At 32.9% G+C, this 25,368-nt stretch overlaps 1 protein-coding gene and 2 long non-coding RNA genes across 30 annotated transcripts in view; 2 read left to right on the plus strand and 1 right to left on the minus strand.

The window, feature by feature from the left end:
• Positions 1-25,368, plus strand: part of LOC143253090 (prestin-like) — a 144,425-nt gene that overhangs the window by 43,413 nt on the left and 75,644 nt on the right. For 6 of the 27 annotated variants that reach the window (XM_076506317.1, XM_076506322.1, XM_076506332.1 and 3 more), the window contains exon 2: positions 15,527-15,626. The exons of 9 other annotated variants lie outside the window; for them this stretch is intronic. Coding sequence is in view for 6 of the 18 variants with exons in the window: in XM_076506330.1 (XP_076362445.1) it covers positions 24,761-24,806 (46 nt within the window). In the remaining 12 variants the exon portion in view is untranslated. Of the gene's footprint in view, positions 1-11,490; positions 11,514-15,526; positions 15,627-24,455; positions 24,807-25,368 lie in introns of those variants that run through there. 12 more of the 27 variants (XR_013029367.1, XR_013029366.1, XM_076506331.1 and 9 more) reach the window with 8 other exon arrangements.
• Positions 7-7,127, plus strand: LOC143253102 (uncharacterized). The gene is made up of 2 exons (XR_013029379.1): positions 7-6,068; positions 6,522-7,127. It is a non-coding gene; the product is annotated as an uncharacterized LOC143253102 (long non-coding RNA).
• LOC143253101 (uncharacterized) lies at positions 6,521-19,053 on the minus strand. 2 transcript variants are annotated; one of them, XR_013029378.1, is made up of 3 exons: positions 17,043-19,053; positions 16,555-16,691; positions 6,521-8,345 (listed from the first exon to the last, which is right to left on the minus strand). It is a non-coding gene; the product is annotated as an uncharacterized LOC143253101 (long non-coding RNA). The 2 variants fall into 2 exon arrangements; XR_013029377.1 differs by lacking the exon at positions 17,043-19,053 and having other exon boundaries at positions 16,555-17,032.

Consider the following 25,368-nt stretch of genomic DNA (forward strand, 5'->3'; position numbering starts at 1 on the left):
GTAAAAACTTGTTATCGATAATTCTATTTCAATAGTGTCTTCTTAAAAAAATCTTTACTACTACACTTGTTCAAAATTCTGTTATTAACAAAATATTTTGTAACTGATCTATTAAAGCACTTGTACAATAACTATTTAATTTGTTACTGTAACAGTATTTTGCTAGTGACAGAAATCGTAATCAAATTTGAACTTGACATTGAACTGTGTGTACTATACTTGTAAATCAGTCTAATACTTCGTTATTTCAATAACCTGTGTTATTATAGCTTTCGCGTGGGTAAGAAATCATAATACTTGCGCTACCTTTAAGTGATGATAATAATAACCTTAGTTAAACGACGACAACGTGATCGTGACAACTTGATCTTGTTTTTTAATTTTAAGATCGAGAACCAATATTTTTATATTAATTTTCTTGAATAAAGAAACTTTAATTTATGTTTTGGTTGCCCTAACGTTGAACATCCATGACTTCTTAATCTTGCCTTTGTGACACTCTAAAATATGGTGTTGTGTTTATCTCGACTTTTTACTGCAGCAGCTGAAAAAAATTGTAATGGTTTTCATATGACTGTTTTAAACAATTTTGGCTATCATACCGGGACAGAGATATCACAGTTCCTTTAATGTAAAGTTTAAATTTCTTTATGAATTAATGAAAATAAAATGTTAACATTAAAATTTTCATTAAAAAGCCAGTAATAAAAAAAACTGATATTTGAACCCATGACCTCTGGTTTACAAGGCCGGTTCTAGCGCTAAGCTGTCCAAAATTACAAGGCGTCTCCGTGTCTATTCACTATGATTGTTACACTTCGTTATGGTCATACGTAATTTATTATTTTTTTAAATTCAATTAGAAATCAATGAAAGAAAACTTTTAAACATTAAATATTACTAGCTCGGTTGATAGTGTTATTAGTCTCTGTTTTTATATTCATTTATCAGAATTTTCGTTTAAAATTTTGATTTTGATTTTTTTTTTAATTTTCATGGTGATTTATTTTAGATGTACAAAGTTTTCATTTGTGACTGTAGAATAGGTTACTTTCAGTTGTAGTTTTATCACGTCTTTTATTTCACAGCACGTCTGTGTTTCATCAAGAATTATGTAAGGTTGACGCAACTACGTCCGCTTAACGAGTCCTCGCGCATGTGTGTTTTATTATGCATTCTTCCTGTTTGTAGCATTTCAGTTTTCGCAAGACCTGATGACTAATTTTGCTTTTCATTTTCCGGATATTTGTTTCTTTTCTGAAAAAGATTCTTAATATCATAGCAGATAGCACAATGTGGCTTTGGTTTTAAACAAACGGACAAATTATTTCATGCTATTTTGACTTTTGTCAATAAAATTGTTAAAACGTTTACAAAAATAAAATAATGATTTTAACGGATGTTCTATCATTTTGGTAAAGCAGTCAAGTACGCATGTTTTTGGTGTTTATATATAAAACCATCAACCATATATATATTGTTACAACAGGAGAACAGTTTGAGTTGCGAAATTATTTTTAAACTCGTATGTTTCTTAGTAGGGACTATCGTGCCGAACTGTGAATCCGGCGGTCCATGACTTTCGTTCCGTTTCCGCAAAACTGCACTCAGAACTTTGTGGGCGTTATAAGGGTGACAGTAAAATGCAAATATTAATTTAAAATAGTTTAAAGGTTTGCAGTGGGTGCTGTCGATTAGCTACCGGCATTTTGTCTGTCAGAAATGGTTAGCCCAGATAACTATTATTCATTTTGCGCTAATATCTAAAAGAAACTATTAAATTCATATCTCAAAAACGAATATGAAATATAAGAACGCTACTGGACTATTGAAACTTAACATAACTCCTCTCTCCATTTGTGTATTGGTCTTAGAAAATTGCTTGGCTACTCAGATAGGTGCGATTTGAAATAGTTTAGAAAGCCCTGAGTTAATCCTTTACTCGATGTTAAACATTCTCATATAAGAATGTTACACTCACGATTTTCAATAAGTATTCTGTAACCCGAAAACATATTTGTTGTTTTTTCTTCAATTTAAAAAATTAGTTTCGACATACCAGGTCAAACTAACGTCTTGTGAACTAGATTGTGCCCGTAAAAATACTATCTCTAGCATAGTAACTGCATTATCAGTTGAAAAATTCTAAAAAAAAAGTTAAATATTAAAAAAATTAATATCTATAATATCTTCTCTTAATGCTTGAAAGAGCAAAGTGTTGAACTGATATAAATATGTATTTATCTTACAATTGTAAGGTCTTAATTGTTTAGAAATTAAAGAGGACATAATCATTCGAAAACAACGCAATAAATGTACGTGAAATCTGCCGATTATAATAAAAATTAATTTGTGTTTTATGTAGCTAGCATAAGTGTCGGGTTAAATAAAGAACTGGCCTGAAGGTTTAGGCGCTTAACTTGCAATCTAAGCGTTGCGGGTTCGAATCCCTGTCATCAAACATGTTCACATTTTCAGTGGTGGGGACGTTATATGTTATGATCGTATCCCCGTCACACCAAACTTGCTTGCTCTTTCAGCCATGGGGGCTTTCTAATGTGACAGTCAATCCCACTATTCGTTGGTAAAAGAGTAGCCCAAGGGTTGGAGGTGGGTGGTGATGACTAACTGCCTTCCCTTTAGTCTTACACTGCTATATTAGGGACGGGTAGCGCAGATAACCCTGGTATAGCTTTCTGCGAAGTTCAAAACAAATAGGTAAATAACTTTTTTACTTTTTTGTATATATAGTATCTAACGTACAGTTAACTGGAACCTAAATCGCAGTGACTGTATGTAGACCAGTACTGATTTAGTTAACTAATAATTAGCTATTTATCCATTATTCTACGTATATATCGTAAGCTGATAATTTTTGTATTAATTATGTATTGTAAATAGTTCGATGCATCTGCTGAAGCCTTAACCACATGGGTAAAAACTTGTTCCTATAATTATTACTATCCCCTCTTATTGTTCCGCTTTCGTTACTTGTCTTATTCTAGCATACTCCAAAAATCTGGGACAGGTGTCACGAATCCAGTTCAATTCGGAGAATAAGCGGATTAATCCGGCTGACCACTATCTAAGACGAGAGGCTGTAAAATACATTTTTTACTTGATGTAAACTTTCCCTCAACTTCTTACCTTATTTTTGGTTTAACAGTGTTGTGAAACCAACTCTGAAAATAAGTGGATTAATCCGGCTGACCACTATCTAAGACGAGAGGCTGTAAAATACATTTCTTTCATCATGTTCAATGTTCCCTCATCTTCTTACTTTATTTCTAGTTTAACAGTATTGTGAAACCGTTCGACTAGTGTATATTAGTGTGTCCAAAATGTCCTGAACTATAAGTGATTTGCAGCTTTTTTTACTATGACGACATTGTCAAAGCAAGGGAAGGTCGAGTTAATTCAAACTTGTTTGGAATTATAAGGACAGCGCGTGAAACAATCTGTTAAATTCGTTGAAGTACTCACGGTTCCAAACTTTTTAGGAACACTGATGGTTCTTGTCAGCTATTGGCGCGTTTTTCGCATCTTCTTTACTTGACAACGTCTGTTTATAATTTTTTTTTCATACGAAGGCCAGACCAAAACAACTCAGAACTATGCGTAAATAATTTAAGCGTGATATCACTTCCCCAAGTGGGAATTCCACATGTGCGACACGAAGAAACAACATCGCCCACCTTACGTTTCCAGTTTTGAGTCGAAGGTGAAATTTGTTATGAAGTTTTAGATGGCTGAGTATTATAACTGTAAGAAAATATTGTTTTCTATCATTCATGATGTTAAACCAACCCGTAGGTTCAATAATGATCGAGATAAAAAACCCATAACCCGAGCGCTTTCGAAAGGTGGACCTTTCTTCTTCAGGGGCGAACTGAATGTCTTCTATCATTCGAGATTCAGTGTTAGTCCAGGTCATTTATAACTCTTGATTATTCGTTGACTAAATCCTATAGAAATTACAAGTGTAAATTAATTTTTAAACACTGGCGTCAACAGATCACAAATCTAGCTAATTACACAGAAGTGCCAGTTTTTACGTGCGCACACGTGTATATAATGTCTTGATATGTAATTGTTTCATATTACTAAAAATAAATGCCATTTTACGATCGCTACTGTGGAGAAAGGACTGTGATGTTGAATGAAAAAAACAATTAATGGCTGTTGGTTAACTCGTTAGAACAACTGATTTCTATCTAACCAGCTATAATTAACTCCTGCATATGTTTAAATTATTGAAGATTGAATTCGTTTAGTCCTGTAGAGTAGTATTAAAATTTGTATTTGTGAAAGTGTTGTGGTATGATATTTAGGCACATCGATATGTCAGGTGGTTACAAGTGTCTATAACAAGAATAGCAAAGACAAAGTAAGTAACACAAATATACAATTAAGAAGCCAATTTTTACTCACTTTCGTTTAACTTACTAGTCGGCTTCGTTGTTCCGTTATATAATTACAACTGGCTGCTGTGTTGGAGAGCAGAGTCAAAACAGGTCTACACCAGACGAAAACAGAACCAACAGAGAAAAAAAAATCAAAGTTCTGAATCATGGAAATTCCCTTCTTTTATGTCATACCAATGTCTTAATACAATACATCACAATTCTTAAAGTTACAGAAGTCAACGATCATTTTATACAAACACATTCAAGCGAGACAAACACAAAATTCATACTAACTTGAAACGATCTCCCAACTTATTTAACTTGTACGTGTCTTTGAACTGCCACTTCAAATTTATCTCACCTCACTCCAGAGAGCTGAAGTACAAGCGAAATAGGAACACGGTATGGATAACTTCAAGCTCATATTATTACTAGAAGTCGGGTGTGCTAGGGAAATACGATAAAGAACCTCCCAGCAGGTTGTCCATTATAAATGAATATGGTCAACAGGTCCATTTACTAAACAACTGTTAGAAATATACGTATAACCCCTACCTGTGATCAGACAAATATAATTAATTATAATGATGTTAATATTGTAAAATAGCAAACATTTCTTTGAAGAATAATATATATTTATGACACTTGAGTTCTTTCTTCTGACACTTCAGTGAACATTTTTCTTGTTCTCTCTGAAATCACAAACTCGTTTTTATCTTGCACACCATAGATGAGGTCCAGATATTAGAATATATTGTGAGTTTTATGTTATCTTCTGTTACAACACTCAACGTAACACTGGGGAAGAATCATTCACTTAATATGTAAAATACATTGGAAACCGCAGCTATAACCAGTGGAATAACTGTAATATATACACATCTTTACACGTTCTTCTGTGACTGGGGACCTTATAACAAATAAAATTGTGAGCCAACAAATTCATTGCATGAGTATTTTAAAAAGACGTATTTCAAAAATAGATTAGCAGTTTTTATTGAGCTAATAATTATTATTTTATTCTTAGTACAAATTATTCTAAAAGAATATTCCTATTGTAGTCTTCTCCTTTGAAAAAACGAAGCTAGAGATGAGACTGACCAAAATGTTACAAAATCCGACTAGAACTCGTCAAAAAGAGAATTAAAAAACAAACTGAAATTACTTTTTTGTCATGGTAGTTCTCATTACTTTTACCATTTTATCCCATCAACTTTCTTTTTACGGTAATTGTTGTTGATAATATATTATTTACAATGTCGGTAAAGATCAAGCAAGATTAACACTATTATTATGTTTAATGGCAGGCAACAAACAACAAGGACAAAATGATGCTTAGTATCCATTTAGTTGGCCTTCTTTTAGCCTCCACCATATATTAGATTCTTCATACAGATTGCTCTTTCACTGAGTGTTATTTCTAAACATGTCTTCGTGAGAACAATGTTCTCTTTTAAGAGCCTTCTTGTTTTGAGATGTGGACAACGTGTCTTACTTTCTTCGTTTTCGTTTGAGCGAGAAGATATTACTTACATACAGACTGCAGTGGCCAACGAACCGTCTCTTTAGTACTTCTTAAAGGAAACTGTAACACCACATCCTGGTACTTTTGAAAACTCTTAACAGTCCTCAGTGTCCATTAGAATTTTCACGTTGCAATAGGTAAAACTACACGTTTGATAAGACTTTAGCTGAGAAGTTCTCACGTTCGTACCTTACATCTCTGATACTGTTAGCTGTGATAAACTTACTATGAACTCGTTAGATTTATTATTAATATGATCTTCTTTTACAATTATATATATCATATTTTAATGAGTTTATTTCGGTATTAGTAGTCTACACAAACTTTATTTTTTTTCACGATCCTTAGGGCCTGTTAAATTTAATGTAAGATATTGTTAGAATGAAAGTTTCGGTGATTGATTATAACAATCACATAAATGAATAAAAAAACGTGTTTTTTTGCAAATTAAAATCATTTGAAATGTTTACAAAGATGTTTTATTTATCGTCTTTGAATGCATACATTCAAGCCTTTATATTTTCAGTGGATATTTTATTTTTACTTATTCTAATTACTAAAAAACAACATACTTCATTGTTTTATTCCAGTAAAAACGTCTCCAAGGGGCGTCAGCAGTAAGTTTATGGATTTACAGCACTAAAATCCGAAGTTCGATTCTCTCGTGGTGGACACAACAGATAGCTCAATGTGACTTTGTTATAAAACGAACAAAATAAATCTTGCGATAAATTTATACAATTTTGATATCACTGGAATCAAAGGATAACCTTTATATTTAGTTTGATATAGTTAAACCTATCATTGTATTCATGAAACACTGAAGTCTTGTATTATTCGTAACGGATATAAAGTGTAGATGAGATGTGTCTGTACGTGCGTATTTGCAAGGTCGAAAGGAAGTAATAGTAATTTATTTCATTACACGCTCAGAAATAATATATCATGTAATAAAATAAGCGTCTGTAAAACCCATCTTGTTTTAATGAATTATAAATACATAAGAGGGAAGATATTTCTCTCAATAACTAAGAATCGAAATATCCACTATCATGCATTAAGATATATTGCATGTCATATTTTATCAGCAGTTTGTGTGTGTGGATGACTTCGGTTTAACAAAATCTTGTTCATTGAGATACAAGAAAGAAGGAAATTAATGCTGAGTCAGGTGAAAAAATAAATATTCTGTCAAACCTCTGTTGTTGTTATGACTTTCAGATCTACTAAATGTTTCAACTATTCATTATTGTATGATAATTTTTATTCTATTTTTCATCAGTGCTATTTTCATCATAACTAGGAAATGCTTTTCAATCATTCTCATTTCTTACACCATAAATCGCGAAACAATTAATAGTTAAATTTTACTAGACTCTGACACTTTAGCAACAGAGAAAATATTTTAAAAAAAATAGGAACATGAGGGAGGACTTTGTTTATTTGCAAGAATCTTGATCATAAAAGGGGTTTAACACAAAATGCTATTTAAAAATTCATTTAACAGGAGAAAGAGTTTATTTGCTTTCCCCCCAACCCCCATTGGTCTAGTAAATCTCAGTAACACAGTGGTCTGCGGATTTACAGTGCTGGAGACTGGGTTTCGATACTCATGGTGAGCAGAGAACAAATAGCTCACAAACAAAGAAACGATAAAACCGTGAGTTGACTATCAGTTTTAACTGACAAATGATTTAGTAATTTGTGAAAAGCAACGTTGAGATCATATTTATCAAAACTTAACTGCGTTTCAGTTTTATGGTACTCAATGTATGATGTTCTATAAGAAAAGCAGTTCAATTGAATTTATTTCTTAACTTATTTAAATAAAGATTTATTGTCACTAATTTCAGTTATAGCAATAATAGTCAAACATTCAGATAATTGGTGTTACACCGAATATTTCAAGTTCTGTTAAATTTTATTTTACAATTAGTTTAGCCACAGTATTTAATTAACTATTTTTTTCTTTTGTAAAAATATACCTGAAAATGGAAATGAAACAAGTTTAATCTATATTTACTGACGAAAAGTTTGTTTTTAGAAAAAAATTAACTAGTCTTCTAGTTAGAATTGCATGGCTTAATCTTTTCTTCTTCAAGGTCATGTGTGACTAAGATAAATTTTATTCTTTAGGTTTTAATTTTTCCAACGCTAATTTGGCAGTTCTTCCAAACGTAGTATGTTGGAAGTGTTTGTATAACACAACCTCTAAAAGTAATATTATCTTTGAGTAATATAAACTGTATTGTATATTGTGATTAAGTTTTGTTATTAGTTTGCTTTCCAGTTCATGCTATAAATTAAAATTTTGTTTTTTTGAAGCAACCTTGTGGCAGTTTATAATTGCTTGTACAAATATCAGTTGCTGCCTTCACTTCTGCTTCAGCCTGGTTTTCACGAAAGCGCCAGTACTGAAAGAAAATATAAAAGAAGTATTATAGATTTGACTTCTTGTGACACTTTAGAGAAAATTTCAAACTTTTATCCTTGTAATATATCAGGAAAGATTTTTGGAATTGTCTAAGTATATTATCCTATCAAAGATGTCAGAATTGAATTTATGTGACAATTCAGAGAAATATTTTAGATTTCTCTTCATTTTACATCTGAGGAAAAATTTCAGAATCACTTCCGTATTACACCTCAGGGAAAATTTCTAACTTGACTCCACATGACGATTGAAGAAAAGTTTTAGATCTTGCTCAATGATAAGCAGAAATGGAATTAGGGGATATTTTGCAAAAAATAAAAAGGTAAGCAGGTTGGGTTTACTATACATATACTGACCAACATTTTAGTAATTTTTTACCATTAGGACCCCTCCTCCGCGCATATTAATTTGTAAATAAAACAGAGTGAAATATCAATGGTTGATATTTTAAAGACCTTCAAATGCAAAGATTTAATTATGTCGTTTTCACTCTGAAAGACAATGAGTATGTTAGTAGATGGCTGTATTACTAAGAATGTCATTATCAAAGTTCGTTTCTTTCATCGACTGTTTACAGTAATTTGTAATTATAGTTTGTAAAGATTGGTAATAGAAAATAAATGTCTACCGCAAAAAAAAACAACAAAAAACTAGCCATTATCCACTAATAACAAATTGAGTATAAACTTAGGGCAAGCTAATTAAGTGCAACAAATATCTCAGAGTGATTCCTTTAATAACTGCAAGGACTTGGCTGTCTTCGACAATATTTTGTGAAGGACAAATACAAACTGCAAAAATGTCATACGGCAGTCAACAAACAATTCAAAAACAACTTGTGTCGGAAACAAAGGGGAAGGTACAGCTTCAGTGTTGCTCAATATATTAAAATATGCACAATGAAGCGTGTGACATGCTCTGATGAGTCATGCTTCACTTTTTTCTGAATTAATGGAAGAGTAACAAAGTGAAAAAAAACAACACCTGACCCTGTTTATGTTATTTTGTTAGTGCAGTCTTTTGGTACAGGTTGATTCCTTTGGTTTGGTTAGATTAATTCAGTAGGACAGCTGCATGTTAAAACTATGGGTCTACTAGGATAGTTTGGCTTGTGAATTTTAGGAAGAAGATAGAATACAGAAAGCCTAGGATATTTAACAATTAAATTATTGGCTTTCAATGACGATTTGTTATTGGTTATAATTAGTTCTGTAGTGGAATGGATAGTCTGTTGATATTGATCAAGAGGGTCGTTATAACAGATGACACAGTACTGTAGGTCTGACAGTTGTCGGTGAGATTCCCGAAAATATAGTTCTTTCTTCCAAACAGCCACTAGTACTACTTCTTCGTCAGCTTGTTTAATTACAATGTCACCGCGGGAGCAGAAACCACGTTATCTGTTTCTTCATGTTTAGTGATGTTTCTAACAGATGACGCAGTTGTAAAATCCCAGTTGTAACTTTCCTTTCGATATCTCTTTACTTAGTAATCGAGCGGAAGAAAGTTCCCAGGTGGAGATGTCCACATGTTTTTTTATACCCCCGGATAGCCCATTGTTTAGCTTAGTGCTTAACTACGAACAGAGTCTTCTGATGAGACTATACGAAGATTAATGTATACAACGCGTGACATTGCTATGTTACATCTGTGGGTGGTTTTTTACTGATGATTTGTAGTAGCTGTTCGAAAGCTCAAATATATGTTAAAAATCTATTAGGAATATAAACTCAGCAAACCATTCACGTGGTTCAGAATAACTCCATTACAGCTTAAAACAAAATCAAGTAATATAACTTGAATGATTAATAGAAGTTCTCAGTTGGTTTTCTCCACATTTTCTCAGATGTAGAAGTCAAAGATCAGTTTTATGTCACAGGAAGCTTACTATTAATCTGAAAAATTAACCTGGGAATTTTACAAAGGTAAAGCATATTTGGTAGCGAATGAAGTCTGTGTAATTTCAGTAACTCGCACATTCACAAAAATTTTGAAAGGGAACAAAATTGAAACCAGAATTTAATTTGACTTGAATATTTTATGATCTGAGATTTTTGAGATATTTTATGACCTATTCAAGCCAGTGATAAAACTGTATCTAAACTCTTTACTTGCTTCTTGCGTTTAAGAATACGACAAAACTCAACATGACATCACAGACATATGAATTATATCTATTTAGAAAGAAATGTAAATCAGAATCCTATTTCTTAGGAATAATAACATAAAAATAATTAAATTAGCATGTTGTTTAAACACTTGTCTTAAAAATTGGTCAAATATTTCATAGCTCTTGAGAAAGATACGTATGACTGAATGTGTATACAAAACATATGTGTGTTACCATGTTATTTTTCGTTTATTTGTTTTTAATTTCGCGCAAAGCTACACGAGGGCTATCTGCGCTAGCCGTACAAAATGTAGCAGTTTAAGACCAGAAGGAAGGCAGCCAGTCATCACTACCTACCGCCAATTCTTGGGCTCTTTTACCAACGAATAGCGGGATTGATTGGCATATTGTAACGCCCCCAAAGCTGAAAGGGAGAGCATGTTTGGTGTGACGGAGATTCATTAATAGAACTAAATCATTTGTACAGTTTATTCTGATGTAGTATTATGCGTGACATTTGGACATTTTACAAATAATCAAGCTGCTCTTTCCAACGAGAAATTCGCTCTACATTTCCATGCTATTTGTGTTGTACAATGAAACTGTATTCCTAACACAATGTGATCCAATCAGCAATCATACATTTTAGTTCTTTCAAGTTCATCAATCATCTCAACAACTTTTGGTCTATTTACATAGTAAATTCACGGCCATGCAAATATTTTGGAAAGGCCTTAACAAATACTACTACTACTGTGGCAAGTTCTTTCTTTCTTGTAACAAAGTTACATTCGGCGAAGAAGTGTATGTATGTTTTCTTATAGCAAAGCCATATTGGGCTATCTGCTGAGTCCACCAAGGGGAAACGAACCCCTGATTTTAGTGTTGGGCGAACAAGAGTGCAAGTGTTACATATGTTATAACACACTTTCTTGCAGCTGCAGTGTTACTTCTCCAATTGCGCTGTTTCTGGTCTGCATATCTACATGTAATGGAACGCCGTTCTTTGGATAAGCTATCACCAGAACATAAATCAAGGTATATTTTAGTTATTGGAATGACTTTGCACACACTTTAATCCTCATGAAATAAGAAAGTATTTTATTTAATGCCGAAAGTAATGCTTCTGTTGCTGAAAAAAGTGGCAGCAAAACATACCAGTTCTTGATATTTCAACAGTTATCTAACAGACATTAAAAAACAAACTTGTTTAAACCTATAAGTTAATCAAACTATTGATTAAGTTATGAAGCTTTTTTTCTCCTACGTTTACAACACCATAATATTTTTAACTTAAGGACTGTTTCTACGAACGATTCTTGTGGGAAAGCCGTATCTTTGCGGATTTACAACGTCAGAATCTAGGTTTCGATACCCGTAGTTGGCAGATCAGAGACAGCACATTGTTCTGCTCTGTGCTTGACTTCAAACTTTTTATGAACAGATCAGTTGCCTAGCCATGGTTTTCCACCTTTTTATCAATTATCGGAGATTACCTCATATTCGAATTCGATTATCTATACTTAAAGAATCGTAAAACTAAGAGTACGATTGTAGAAACGCTATGAGAATTATACTTTTGTCATGAGGTCGTATAATCATAATATCACTGAGATATTCTTCAACACCTAAACTTCCTGAATTAAAATATTCAACTTATTATTTAGGTCGAGCCAGTCTGTCAACTTCCATTTCTAGACATTCTAATCAGGAATGGTGTTAGTCATTTTGGAGCCCTGAGCAGAATTCAGTAAATGGAATCCCATAATGATAAGAAAATTCAAACATAGAGTAAAAGGCTCTTCAATGTGTGGGGCCCAGGATAGTTGTCCAGTTTGCCCAATATGTAAGCTCATCCATGATCCAAAAACATCACCACGAATAGTATTTATTCACCAGAAGAAGAAATTTAAAAAAAAAATCAAGCTAATGGTTACCCCATACATTTCATTATATAGTCAATAAAACCCAAGACATTTTTTACTGATTTCCTTACCCACCATCGTCCAATTCTTTGTTCTTAATCTAACCTAAAACTCATGTACATTTGTCAAACATTTAATATTAGTTATGGTTTCAGTTCTTGCCTTCGAAATATCCTGGCTGACAAGAACTGGAAACTTAGTAATCTTACAAAGCTTAATGTTTTATTTTACAGTCTTCTGTAGTTATAGTGAAATCCTAATGGGTAAAATAAGAACAACTATTAATTAGTGATTAAAAGAACGTGATAAAACAATAAGGCCTAGAAAAAACACCCGAAGCTGAACACACAACAGATGTTCATTTGAATGAGACAAGTACTCGATTTTAGGAAATGGAAAATAATACTAGAAATCCTGAACAATTAAATAAACTGTAGAATAAAGGTCGATGCCAAACAAAGCACAACAACAAACATTTAATTCATGTGAAACGGCAACTGAAATGTCAAGTTGAAACGTTTCAGAATGTACATATTCCGTCTTCAGAAAACTATATTAAACCTAGATAAAATACAAGTTACGGATATTTCCAAATTTATAAAGTTAACATTTTATAATGAGGATTTAAAATACAAAGCAAAAATAATACAGGGTGTTCGGAAAGTCACTGTGCAGTTTTGCAATCATATTTTATTCAGTCTATTTCAAACCAGCAACTGACAGCGGTGTTTAGAAACAAAATAAGAAGGATCCAAGCCTGTATTAATGCCAACGGGGGTCACTTTCAACATTGTTTATAATTGTCATTCATATTTATCTGCTATATTCTATATTGAAACATGTTTGTTAATAAATATATAAGTGCACAGTGACTTTCCGAACACCCTGTATAATGAAATTAAAAAGTTTCAATGTAGTTGTAGAACACATAAAGGTTATCATATTTCAGTTTATTTGTGAAATTATCTAAGCTATTTAGAACAGATTTAACTGAAGTTGTGTTATTATTTACAGTTGGAAGTTTGTTTATTATATGTAATTTTAAAATGATGATCCATATGAGATGATTCTGAAATGCTTAATTGAAATTCGATGGTTGCTGATTTCATTGTGTTCGAACTGCGAAAAATGAAGGATTTGAGAGCTATTTTGAAGTTAACTTATTTTGTTAACTTAACGAGTTCGCAGGTGTGTAAATGTAATTGACGTATTATTTTACCAATGTACGCGGAGCCACAGACACTACATGCATGTTTATAAATGATCTAGGAATGCACTCGATTAGGTAATAAATCTGAACAGTTTATGAACCTGAGGGGCTCCCCCAGTGGCTCAGCGGTATGTCTGCGGACTTACAACGCAAAAAACCGGGTTTCGATACCCGTGGTGGGCAGAGCACAGATAGCCTATTGTGTAGCTTAATTCAAAACAACAACAAGCTGAGGGTTTATCTTAAATAAGTTTAAAAGGGTTTAATTATCCTTTTACTTTGTTACTTTAGTATAGAAGTTGGTTTACCTAAAAGTAGAATGACCAAAATTAATGGCGTTTATCTACAGTATATGGTTTCCTTCGGTGGTCAACTTGTTCAATCTCTAAAGCTATCCAAGTAAAGTGCTTTTGCTAATAGCAAGTCAAAAATATTTTAGTTTTATTGCATAGGTCTCTGGTTAAACCATCTTTGGATTATTGTGTAAATTTTTGGGCTGTTTAGTTTAGGAAGGATCTTGAATTGTTGCAAAAGGTTCTGAAGAGGGCTACTTTGATGATACCTAGAATAGAAAGGTTATCATATAAGGACAGGTTAATATATTTTTAAATTAGAAGAGATTTGATTAAATTGTTTAAGATTATTAAGAAAATTGGTGGTTTTGGTGCATCAACTTATATAGTGATTAATGATAAGACTAGAGGACACAGATGTAAATTTTGACAGGATAAGAGTTATTTTTCTATAAGACAGCTTTATTTTTCTAACGGTGAATGGGCGTTGTTACGAATTGTCTTCACGTGTAAAGTTTAAAGGAACACTTAATAAATATTTGAATAATAAGGACTGGCTTTGAATATTTTGTTTTATTTTAAAATTTAAGTTAATGAATGGGATGAACTAGATCGACAGCATGTCTTTTGTTGTCCATAAGTTAAACATATATTTATTTTCAAAGAATTAGCATGCTAAGTTTGGATAAATTACAAAGAATAGCCGTTGTTTATTGGAATATTCTGCGATTATTTCGGTATAAGTCCACCGCTGGTACAGCGGTAAGTATACGGATTTACAACGTTGAAATCAGGCGTTCGATTCCCCTCGGTGGACTCGACAGATACTCCGATGTGGTAATACGAAAACACGTACACATATTTTGGTATAAAGAGAGAGATAATCAGAACAGGTGTTATGTGACATATTACTAAGACAGCATCGGGTTTCATTTTAAAAATATACGGAATAAAGCATCTTTGTCGACTGTGTAAACCGTTATATATGTACTTTTACGATAAAAGTGTTGAAACTGGTTATTTAATCTATTGGTTCGAATATCAAGAATAGACCGTTTCCCATTACCTTCAGTTTAATAAATAATTTTGATGTTAGAGCGCTTCGAATTCCAACAGTCTGAGATTTTCTTATTATGATCAGAGCTTCGGAAAATTAAAATTCTGTCATTAACATTCCTTCTGTGTAAAGGCCGTTTGAATGTGTATCGCTAAGATCCTTCACAGTGACAAGACACGTGTGCTTGATAGAGTTAACCCTTCAGTGACCTCATTACCACGAGATTTACTTGGTAATACAGTTGACTGTTAAAATAAAGTATCTTTCAAAGCAACTTTCAATAATTCTTCAAACTATTATGGGTTAAAATCAATGTAATGTATATTTTTGTTAGGAAACGCAATTTGAACTGTTTCCTGGAATAGAGTGTTAATGAATAATGGTTAAACGGTGAAACTATAAAGCATATACTGATAGGAATTAGTAATTTTAACATTTCTCATGCAAGGGAGAGAGAGTCTTTAACTGTAAACCAGTAGTTTAGTTAACTGAAAGAGGTGAAACTGTGTGTGTGAGACCCCTTCTGTAGTAGCAGCGTGGTACAAAAGAAAATTAATTTCTTGCAGTCAGAAGACTATGAACGCTAATGGCGTGAATTATAAAGAAGTTGAATACCGTTCCAGACAGTTCCCCTCGAATTTAACCTCTGCTTTAAAGTCATCGAAGGTAAGTGCATTTATAATGGGAACAAGGAACTTAACCAAGTTGTATAAATTCAAACGCTACGTTTGTGAACTTTAAGCAAGCCAATAAGTGAAAGCCATGAGGTAAATAAGTGTCTTCAATACAGCTTTGTTTTTTTTTCCTTTTTTTTAGTATCTTCTTTTTCTTCCTGTATTGTGATGAGATTTAACCAGTCGGGAATAAGTCTTTAGTATTGTCATTGGAAATATTATTCATGTAATAACGTGTATTATGGATGACAACACCCGTGCCTTTGTCAGGTCGGGCGATAAGAATATTTTTATAATTTGCTAGTTCTTTTAAGACAATATACTTCTCACAAGAGATGGTGAAACTGGTTTCAAGATAGTTTTAAAATGGAGAAAAATAAACATTTTTAAGCATGCTTTTTATAAGACTATTTAAATAGCTGAATTTTTTACATATTTTTAAAATCAGTACTGTTGGTCATTGATCGTGGAGTAATTTAAGTTTCTCATTCTGAGTAATGTTTCTAATCAGATTAAGTTAAGCGGGTGGAGGTAGTTAATTCATGACACAGTATGTTTTTACTTCGTTCTTTGTTGATTCATGCCTGGTGATAAAACAGTATCTTCTTTCGGAATTTTTTAATCCAGTTATTCTTCAAAAAGACGACTTTGGCATGACAAATAGGCTGGAGAGTTCTAAAAATAACGATTTGTAGTTTTGAAGTAGAGGAATATGGAGGGTGGCTTGATGATATTTATTTGATAAGTATGTTAACAACACATTTTTTACCCTTTTGAAGCTCTGATCATATTAATACATTTTTACATTAAATTGTAGCACCGTGACAGTAAGAAAACTGGATATCCGAACTAATGGATTAAATGACCAGTTCGAAACATCCGTTTATCTTTAAAATATATATACATATATATAGACTTACATATTTGTTTCTTCAGTTTTGCTTCGAATTCATTTAAACGGAATCTAAATCAATATATCGAATCGGTTCTAACGCGTTATCTCTTCGTATCTTCGGTTCCTCTCGGTGGGCTGAGCAGATAGCACGATGTGGCTTTGCTATAAGAAAAACCAACTCTTCGTATCAAAATAACCACTTTTACATTGCAGTTCGTTTCGTTTCATTTAACACAAGTTTCTCTGTAGCATATGTTACCTTGTTTGATATAATTGGAATTTGTATATCCAGAAATGTTGAATTATTAAATGTCTGTTGCATTTTCACAAGTATCGGATTTTTTATTTATTGTTTTTGTGTTTTCGTTCATCATAAACTTCGATTCCGGTTTTATGAAGCTGTTATTAATAAATATCAAGGCCCAGAAAACAACAATATCTAGAATCACATTCTACAGATACTAAATTAAAACGTGAACAACGACTGTCTTAATGATAAATCAAAATTAATACCTCTTTGTGAGGAGTTCACCACTTTTACAGTATCTATTAGGTCCGGCATGGCCAGGTGGTTAAGACGCTTGACTCGTAATCTGGGGGTTGCGGGTTCGAATCCCCGTCGCACCAAACATGCTTGCCATTTCAGCCATGGGGGCATTATGATGTTACGATCAATTCCACTATTGGTGGTGAGTGATGATGACTAGCCGCCTTCCCACTTGTCTTACACTGCCAAATTAGGGACGGCTAGCGAAGATAGCCCTCGTGTAGCTTTTTCAAAAACTTTTTTAGCGAAATTCAAAAACAAGCAAACAATATATGTTCTTTTTATAGAGCATAGCCACGTTTCCTCCTATACCAACATGTTTAGGCATTGAATCTGTAGATACCACTTGGATTTATTCATGCCTGACGTGGCTCGTTTGTTATGATGATCGACTTCTCTTCTTCTTCTTTACCACTACTCGCACGAGACTTGCCTTGCCTTCACTTTTATCGCCTTCACGCTTCGTTTAGATCTTTACTTTTGATTTTAAACTTTATTTTTCCCAATAATTCCCAACTCTTCTATTAATACATTAATCCAACAATACCTCGACCTCAGCGAAAGAAATATGCTTAACTTTCGAGCATCCTCGATAGTCAGTTACTTCCTTATGAATTTTTTAATCAAAATAACGACCAGATAGGTAGATACACAATAGGACACCACTCGCAATGAAGGTACAAACTACTATATACAGAAATATATGGTCCTACTGATTATAACAAAATTGTGACTTCATGCAAACTTTCTGCAAGTAGACAAAACATAAAAGACTTAAATGTGGTGATAATTTCGTTCAACGAACCAAACCAAGTCTGGCTTTATCTCCTTTTTCTCGGAACGACATATAAAAAAAAAAATTATTCACTGTTTAGTCATATACTTCAACTTCAGTCGCAAGCGAGGCGAAGCATTGCAAATCCTCGAACATCTTGGGTAACTAATTACTAATTAAATGATTTTTTAAACTGATTATTATAACGTATCTTTTTCAACCACTCTCCAGACGCTATCTTTATTTTATTTTACTTAAACACCAAAACATATTTGTTTAAAAATACACATGCATTTAGGCATTTCAAAATTAACATATCACTAACACCTTTTCACACACTCTCTCGCCACTACATTGCATCGGAAATGAGACGGTCAGAACAGTACACAGAGAAATAAGCAATTCTCGGAAAACCGGATTACCCCCATGGTGTCACTAAACACCCTCTTGTTCAAGGCCAACTTTTTGAAAGTGCTCAGGTTATAGGGTTTTTATTTCATTTTTATCAAGACTTCTTGGATCTATGTGTTTTTAGAACACCATAAATATTAATTATTCAAATTATGCATAAATATCCGTCAAGGAATAGGACATCTAAAATTTTGTTTACCTTTTCTCTTCCAGTATTAAATGTCATGCCAAAAATTTCAAAAGTAGCACCGCCTTATAAATTATCTTCCTACGAAACGTTATTACTTATACAATTATCGATGGAAGAGTTAAGTTTACAGACTTATAACGCTAAAATATAGGGTTTTATTTCCCGCGATGGACAAAGCAGATAACACACCGTGGCTCTGTTCTAAAACAAACCAAACCAGGAAATTAACAAAATCATTAAAGATGATCTATCAACTTACATCCACGGTGTTTACAGGATTACGTCTCCTAAAACAGGAGAGATCAAGTACTCCAGTTCTGCTATTTCTTCACATAATTTCACTCCGCAAGAAACCATATGCAAAAACCGACCTTTCAAGAAGCATACCTTTCTTTCCATGTCAGATCATCGTTATCCGCCAAGCTTACATCTCAAGTCAACAAACTCAAACCTCAGCTTAATATTTTGACCAAAAACCTTTGATGGTAACTTCTACATTGGACCATAAAACCAAGACAACCGAGAACACAATAAACCAACATACGCAAGCCAACTTGACAAGAGAGTCCGACAACGATTAAGAACCTTGGTGGAAAATATATCGACCATAAATTTAAACTACAAGTTTATTTGGGAAGATACAATGAACATACTACGCCCAGCATGGGCAGGTAGTTTGGACGCTCGACTTGTAATTTGAGGGTCGCGGGCTCGAATCCCCGTCACACCAAATATGATCGCCCTTTCAGCCGTAAGGGCGTTATAATGTACAATCAGCCCTACTATTCGTTGGTAAAAGAGTTGGCGGTGGGTGGTGGTGATGATTAGCTGCTTTCCCTCTAGTCTTACACTGCTAAATTAGGGACAGCTAGCGCAGATGACCCTCTTGTAGCTTTGCACGAAATTCAAAAACAAACAAACGATGAACATATTACATATTAACTACCGTGGTACTATAGTGACATGAAAAAATTACATTTTGTAATATTTCTTTTTCAATGTTTTATAAGCATGAATAAAGAACAAAAATTATCGAGTTTCGAGCATTAATATAACATGTTATTTCTGTTTCTCTCGAAACGTTCTGACTGAACACTTGTGTTGGGAATAACAGTACAAAATACAATGTCCAATTGATCTGACTTCATAGGTGTTAAATTATGATAAACCACATTATCATGACTTTTCTTAACTGTTTATCATCAATGGTAATAACTCTATAGAGCGTAGGCTACTTTAACAACTGATAACAGTCATTTATGATGTTAGAGAAACACGTAGGTTCAAGAAGTCTTGAGAGAAATGAAATACAGCCCCTAAAGAAGGTCCATCTTTCGAAAGCGCTCGGGTTGTGTGGTTTTAAATTTCATTTCGATGACAGTTTTGGTAGACATTTAGTATTTCTGTTCAAATTTGTAGCGTAAGTGTAACTGACTGTCACACTTGGCTTAGATTATTAAAGCTGAACATATTAAAACTATACAAGGTATGTTTTACTGACATAAAACCTTGTTATCAAAGAGATTACTCATTGATTTCGCTTCTTTTTACCTTACCCACATGTATAATCTCACATGATAAGCGTTGAAAAGCATATCAGGAGATTTGACACGAGTTTTCTATAAAGATACGTTTTTTTGTCGGTGATGATTATTCCAATGTATGGAATTTATCGCCTCTTTATTGTGTGTTGAAGTTTTTACAGTTTATGGCGTTTCAACATACATGGGCAAAAAGACAAAATCTTGGTCAAAGATCAAAATCTTCAAGTCAGTTGTGGAGATTAGTTTAAACTTTGGATCGTAACTGATATGCGCAAGTCAATGTATGAGTACATAATATGCACTGAACATAAAGATAAGCACGTAACTAAGTCATAACTGGCATCACTGAGTGGATACTGAGAATAAATTATTTTGTAAATGTTAGTTTGTAAACTTGTTAGTGAACACTACTTACTTTGTGATATACCATTATTTGGACTGTTCAAAATGCATCGACTTTTACCATAAATGTCAGGAAATTAAAGTAAATTTATATGAAATTCCGAATACATTACTTTTCACAGTTAAACTGGAGAGGTTCCTATAATTTAGCTGAATTAGACATAAGTAACTTCATTATGGCACTGATTTATGAAAAACCCTCTGGTAGTTCAACGGTCGGATTGAGAGCTAAAAACACTAAAAATTGGGTTTTAATAGTCGTGATAGGCGGAATGCAAATTCTTCAGTTTTCCCGTAGCTCAGCAGTAAATATGAATATTTCTGTCCATAAAAAAACAAGTTTCGATATTCATGGTGGGCACAGCATAGATAACCTATAGTTTATCTTTGAGCTTAACAGCAAAAAAATAAAATAATCGAATATTATATCAAGAAAAGTTATAGTAGGTCATCAACACATATTTAAATCTTATTCATTGGCTTTTAAAATAATCATCATTCTATTTTTGAATATAAAAGTAAGATTTTTGATCACTATATTGTGTTGTTTTTATAGAAATAAATAACATTAAAATATGATGATTATTTTAGAAGCTTACTGAATCCGATTTTTACTGTTATTAGGGTTTTTTAATTTTCTATTTTGTTTAGAAACTTTTCTTTTATAAATACGATGTAAAAATTTATTCTTAGTGAAATATAAGGTTCAGAAATATAAATATTCTACTTCAAAGGTGGCTTAATATTAGGTTGAGGAATAATTCGTGAGCGTTTTTAAATAATTTCATTCAAGCATTACATGCAAGACTATACAATACTTCAATGCATGAACACATTACACCCAAAACATTTATTATGATACTTTATTTCATGTAATACCTAGGTATATAGTATGCATTGTTTTAAACGAAATTGCAAGAAATTAAATGCGAAAAGCAGATGGTGTCGAAAATGCTCGATTTTGTCCACTTGACATTCCATTTAATGAGCTGAAAATGAAAGCAAAAATTAAAGACATATGAAAATCAAACACACCATCTATTAGAGCAAACAATTATCTACCAAATGATATGAAATATTTTGCGAAAGCGTTTCATTTATGAATATTTTTTTAACTTGAAAAAACGCTCACGAATTATTTCTCAACCCAATATTTAATACACAGATAGAAAGCAGAAAGTTGTTTATCAAAAACCGTAATTACCGTAATTTTGGTAAAAATACAGCATGGGCATTCTCCAAATATGTAACATCAGCCAGCTCATTCATCAAAGACTTCTGTAATTTCAAATCTAACCTTAATCAACTTAATCATAAAACCTTAATGGCCAGTTCATATCCCTCTTTACAGAAGTTCCAACCACTGAAGCCTGCAAGATAGCCTTAGAACTCTATCCGAGACCCTAACCCATCAATAGACATTCCCAGCAACCAATGAGCAACCCTCATAGAATTCACAACTATGAAGACATACTGCATCTTCAAAAACCACAACTATATACAAACAAATGGCCTAAGCATGGGCAATCCAGTATCACCAGTTCTAGCCAATATTTTTATGACACAAGTTAAAACACAAGCAATTAACACAGCATTACATCCACTACTTTTTTGGTATAGATATGTAGAACACAATGCGGGATTCACATCTACAGAACACACACTTAATTTTTTTCAATCACATTAACTCTATACATCTCAATATGAACTTCATATGTGAACAGGAAGAAAGCAATCAAATATCATTTCTTAACCTCAAAATTACAAAAACCGATACACAATTTAAAACAGGAATCTATCGAAAAATCATCCATACTGGACTATACATTCCTTGGGACTTAGCACATCAAATAAAACAAAAACTCAACAAACCAAATAAACACAGCCATAAAACTATGCTCACCAGATAAAATTAACGACGAATTAGACAAAATAAAACAATACTTCATCAACATCAACAAGTTTTCGCCACAAACCGTCGAAAACATTATACGTACACACCTAGACAAAAAGCAAAATCAACTAACAAAAGTAAATATTCCCCACGATTTAAAAAATCACGAAACTATATACGGCTGCATACCATATATTACCGATATCAGCAGAAAAATACCCAACATTTGGCAAAAACTAGCAACAAAATATGACATTCCAGTTAATACCAAATGTATTCAAAACCCAGGCACAAAACTAAGGTCTATACTATGTAAAAAATACACTGACAAACACAACACCAACATTATAAAATACAATGTGATAATTGCCACGACTTCTATATTGGAGAAACAAGTAGAAAAATGGAAACCAGATTAAAAGAACACAAAAAGCCACCTTCATACGTGTTCGAACATTGCAAATCAAATAAACACAATATTGCCATAGAAAACACTCAAATACTAAATAAAGAAACAAACATAAACAAATGCAAAATTAAAGATGCCTTCTTATACAACAACTCAAGCCCAAAATAAACCAATATGAAGGAACACCTTTATACTTATATTAATAAATATATCCAACATTTAAGCACACCTTCTACATTCCTACACTCAATTACACAACCGCCTTCAAACATGTGGTCAGCTACCGGTCAGTAACCTCTTTCTTTGTGAACCTGACGATGACCGAAGAAGGTCGAAACGTTGTTCGCTCTTCTACGTAAAATATTTTCTCAACCCAAACGAGCCGTTTTTGCATACATAGATGATTAGTTATGTATCATTAATATTTTATTTGTCATTTATTGAGCTGAAATTCAGGTGAGAAAACGAAAGCGAACATAAATAAAACGAAACAAGCACTTTAATAACCTATGCTACAAAGTACAAGTGAAATGACCAAGAAATAAGCTATGATGTAAATTTTACTTATTCTTAATACTTTAGATTAGTACAATATTAAATGTAATCAGATAATAATACCACACAAAAACTGGTAAGTAATAAATAATTTTAGTTATATATAATATAATATTCTAAAATCATCGTGAAAGCTACAACTTTGCTGTTTGACCATTATACGACTGTCAACTGTTCATCCTTTATATTCATAATCTGAGGGTTGCCAGTTCGATTCTCCCTCACCCCAAACATGCTCGCCCTTTCAGCGGATTGGCGGTGTGTGGTTATGACTAGCTGCCTTCCCTCTAGTTTTACACTGCTAAATCAGGGACGGCTAGCGCAGTTAATCCTTGTGTAGCTTTGCGCAAAATTCAAATCTTATATTAAAATGTGGGTAAATTTTCAAACATTTTCAATATAATTATATTTATAATTTCATTTTTACATATTACCTTTAGATGTAATTATTGTCATCTACACAGTATTCGAATATTTTCCTCTTTTGTCATAACTTAATCACAAATTTCGTATCCCTGAAAATGTGTGTGTAATACATATATACGTACGCACATGGAGTAAGTTGAATTAATTACACTAATTTATCAGATTATGTGATAAGCACAAATGTACCATTGTGAACATTCTCTTCAACACACCAAACACAATATTTATGTTTGTTTTTTCATTTCCCTCTCGACTATGTAGTTTAAGGCTGATATGAGCAAATTAAGTTGGATGATTCGCAAGATACCTTACAATATTCCTTTTTTCTTTTCCAAACAAAGACTGTTCTAAAGAAATACATTTATTTTATTTTATTGTTCTTTAGAGTGATAGTTTTCAAAGAACGCTTTCCCTACATCATTAGTTTTCTTTCATTTTCTGCCTCACAAGTGTTTTATTTTGTCTTATGGGATATATATTAATATGTTGTTGATAACTTAGCATTGTTCATAACGGAAGCTTAGAAGTAGTACTAGAATTTTTAGATCTCATTTTTGCTTGAGTACTTGAGGTCAGTTTTATATACTGACGTTTAAATGACATATTTTAATGGTCGTTGAAATAGCTTGACAGACATTATGTACTCAATAAAATTCAGTTGCACTTATTCTGGCTGCACAATATTTTCTTGTGTAGAGGAAACATTGATATTATCATCTAGACAAGCCATGCTTTGTCGTATGTCTTTTCTTAGTTACTTTTTTCTGTAACAGGTTTTCTCTTTGGAAGAAGCCACCCGCTAGTACAGCGGTATGTCTCCGGAGTTACAACGCTAAAATCAGGGGTTCGATTCCTCTCGGTGGGCTGAGCAGATAGCCTTTGTGGCTTTGCTAAAAGAAACACACACACACATTCTTTGGAAGAAACAGAACGCTTCAACTATCTGATATCTTCTACATGTTTCTTGTTTACCACCGCTATGTTTAATATATAGCGACGCATAATATGTTCGGCTTCGACCTTTTATTTATCACTTGTGAATGTGCGATTTTTTTTTCTGGCTAGGTGTGCAGGAGCGATGGGTATAACACAGAAAATATATAAAGACCAAGGATTTGTTGTTGGTAATTTCATTTACATTTAAGTTAAATAGGAAGTCTTATATCTTGAATGTTGTCTATAGCAGAAATATTAGTGCTACCTTCTTCTGCATTACCAGTTTAATCGGGTCCATTCAAAGTCCCTAGAAGCTGCATAGACCATGTGTGACCTCAGGTCATGTGGCTCCCCACCGAAGATAATAGATTATAGTTGTTGAGAGGTTTAGCGTCATTGGACTGAGTGGTTTTCGATTTTGGGTTCATCAATAATGAAGTATGATAAAGCCTGACAATACGTTCCCTCAAATAAACTTAGCAAAATAACGCACTCGTAGATCTAACAATCAATAAAGATTACACGTCTGAATACAAATATCAGCTTCAGTTAATCGTTTCACAAGTATAGATATTTATGTCTTTGCTTACCTTCCAAGCTTTCTTGCTAAAGACTTTTAACGTTTACTTGACTTTGTTGTATTATTGTATAGTACCTTATCAATTTGTAATATTGTATATCTTTTCGTTTGAAACATTTTAAAAAATTCAGTTTGTTATATAATAAAATGTTGGTTGGATACATCTATTT

The sequence above is a fragment of the Tachypleus tridentatus genome, chromosome 6 (genome assembly GCF_004210375.1).
Source record: "Tachypleus tridentatus isolate NWPU-2018 chromosome 6, ASM421037v1, whole genome shotgun sequence".
NCBI lineage: Eukaryota > Metazoa > Arthropoda > Merostomata > Xiphosura > Limulidae > Tachypleus > Tachypleus tridentatus.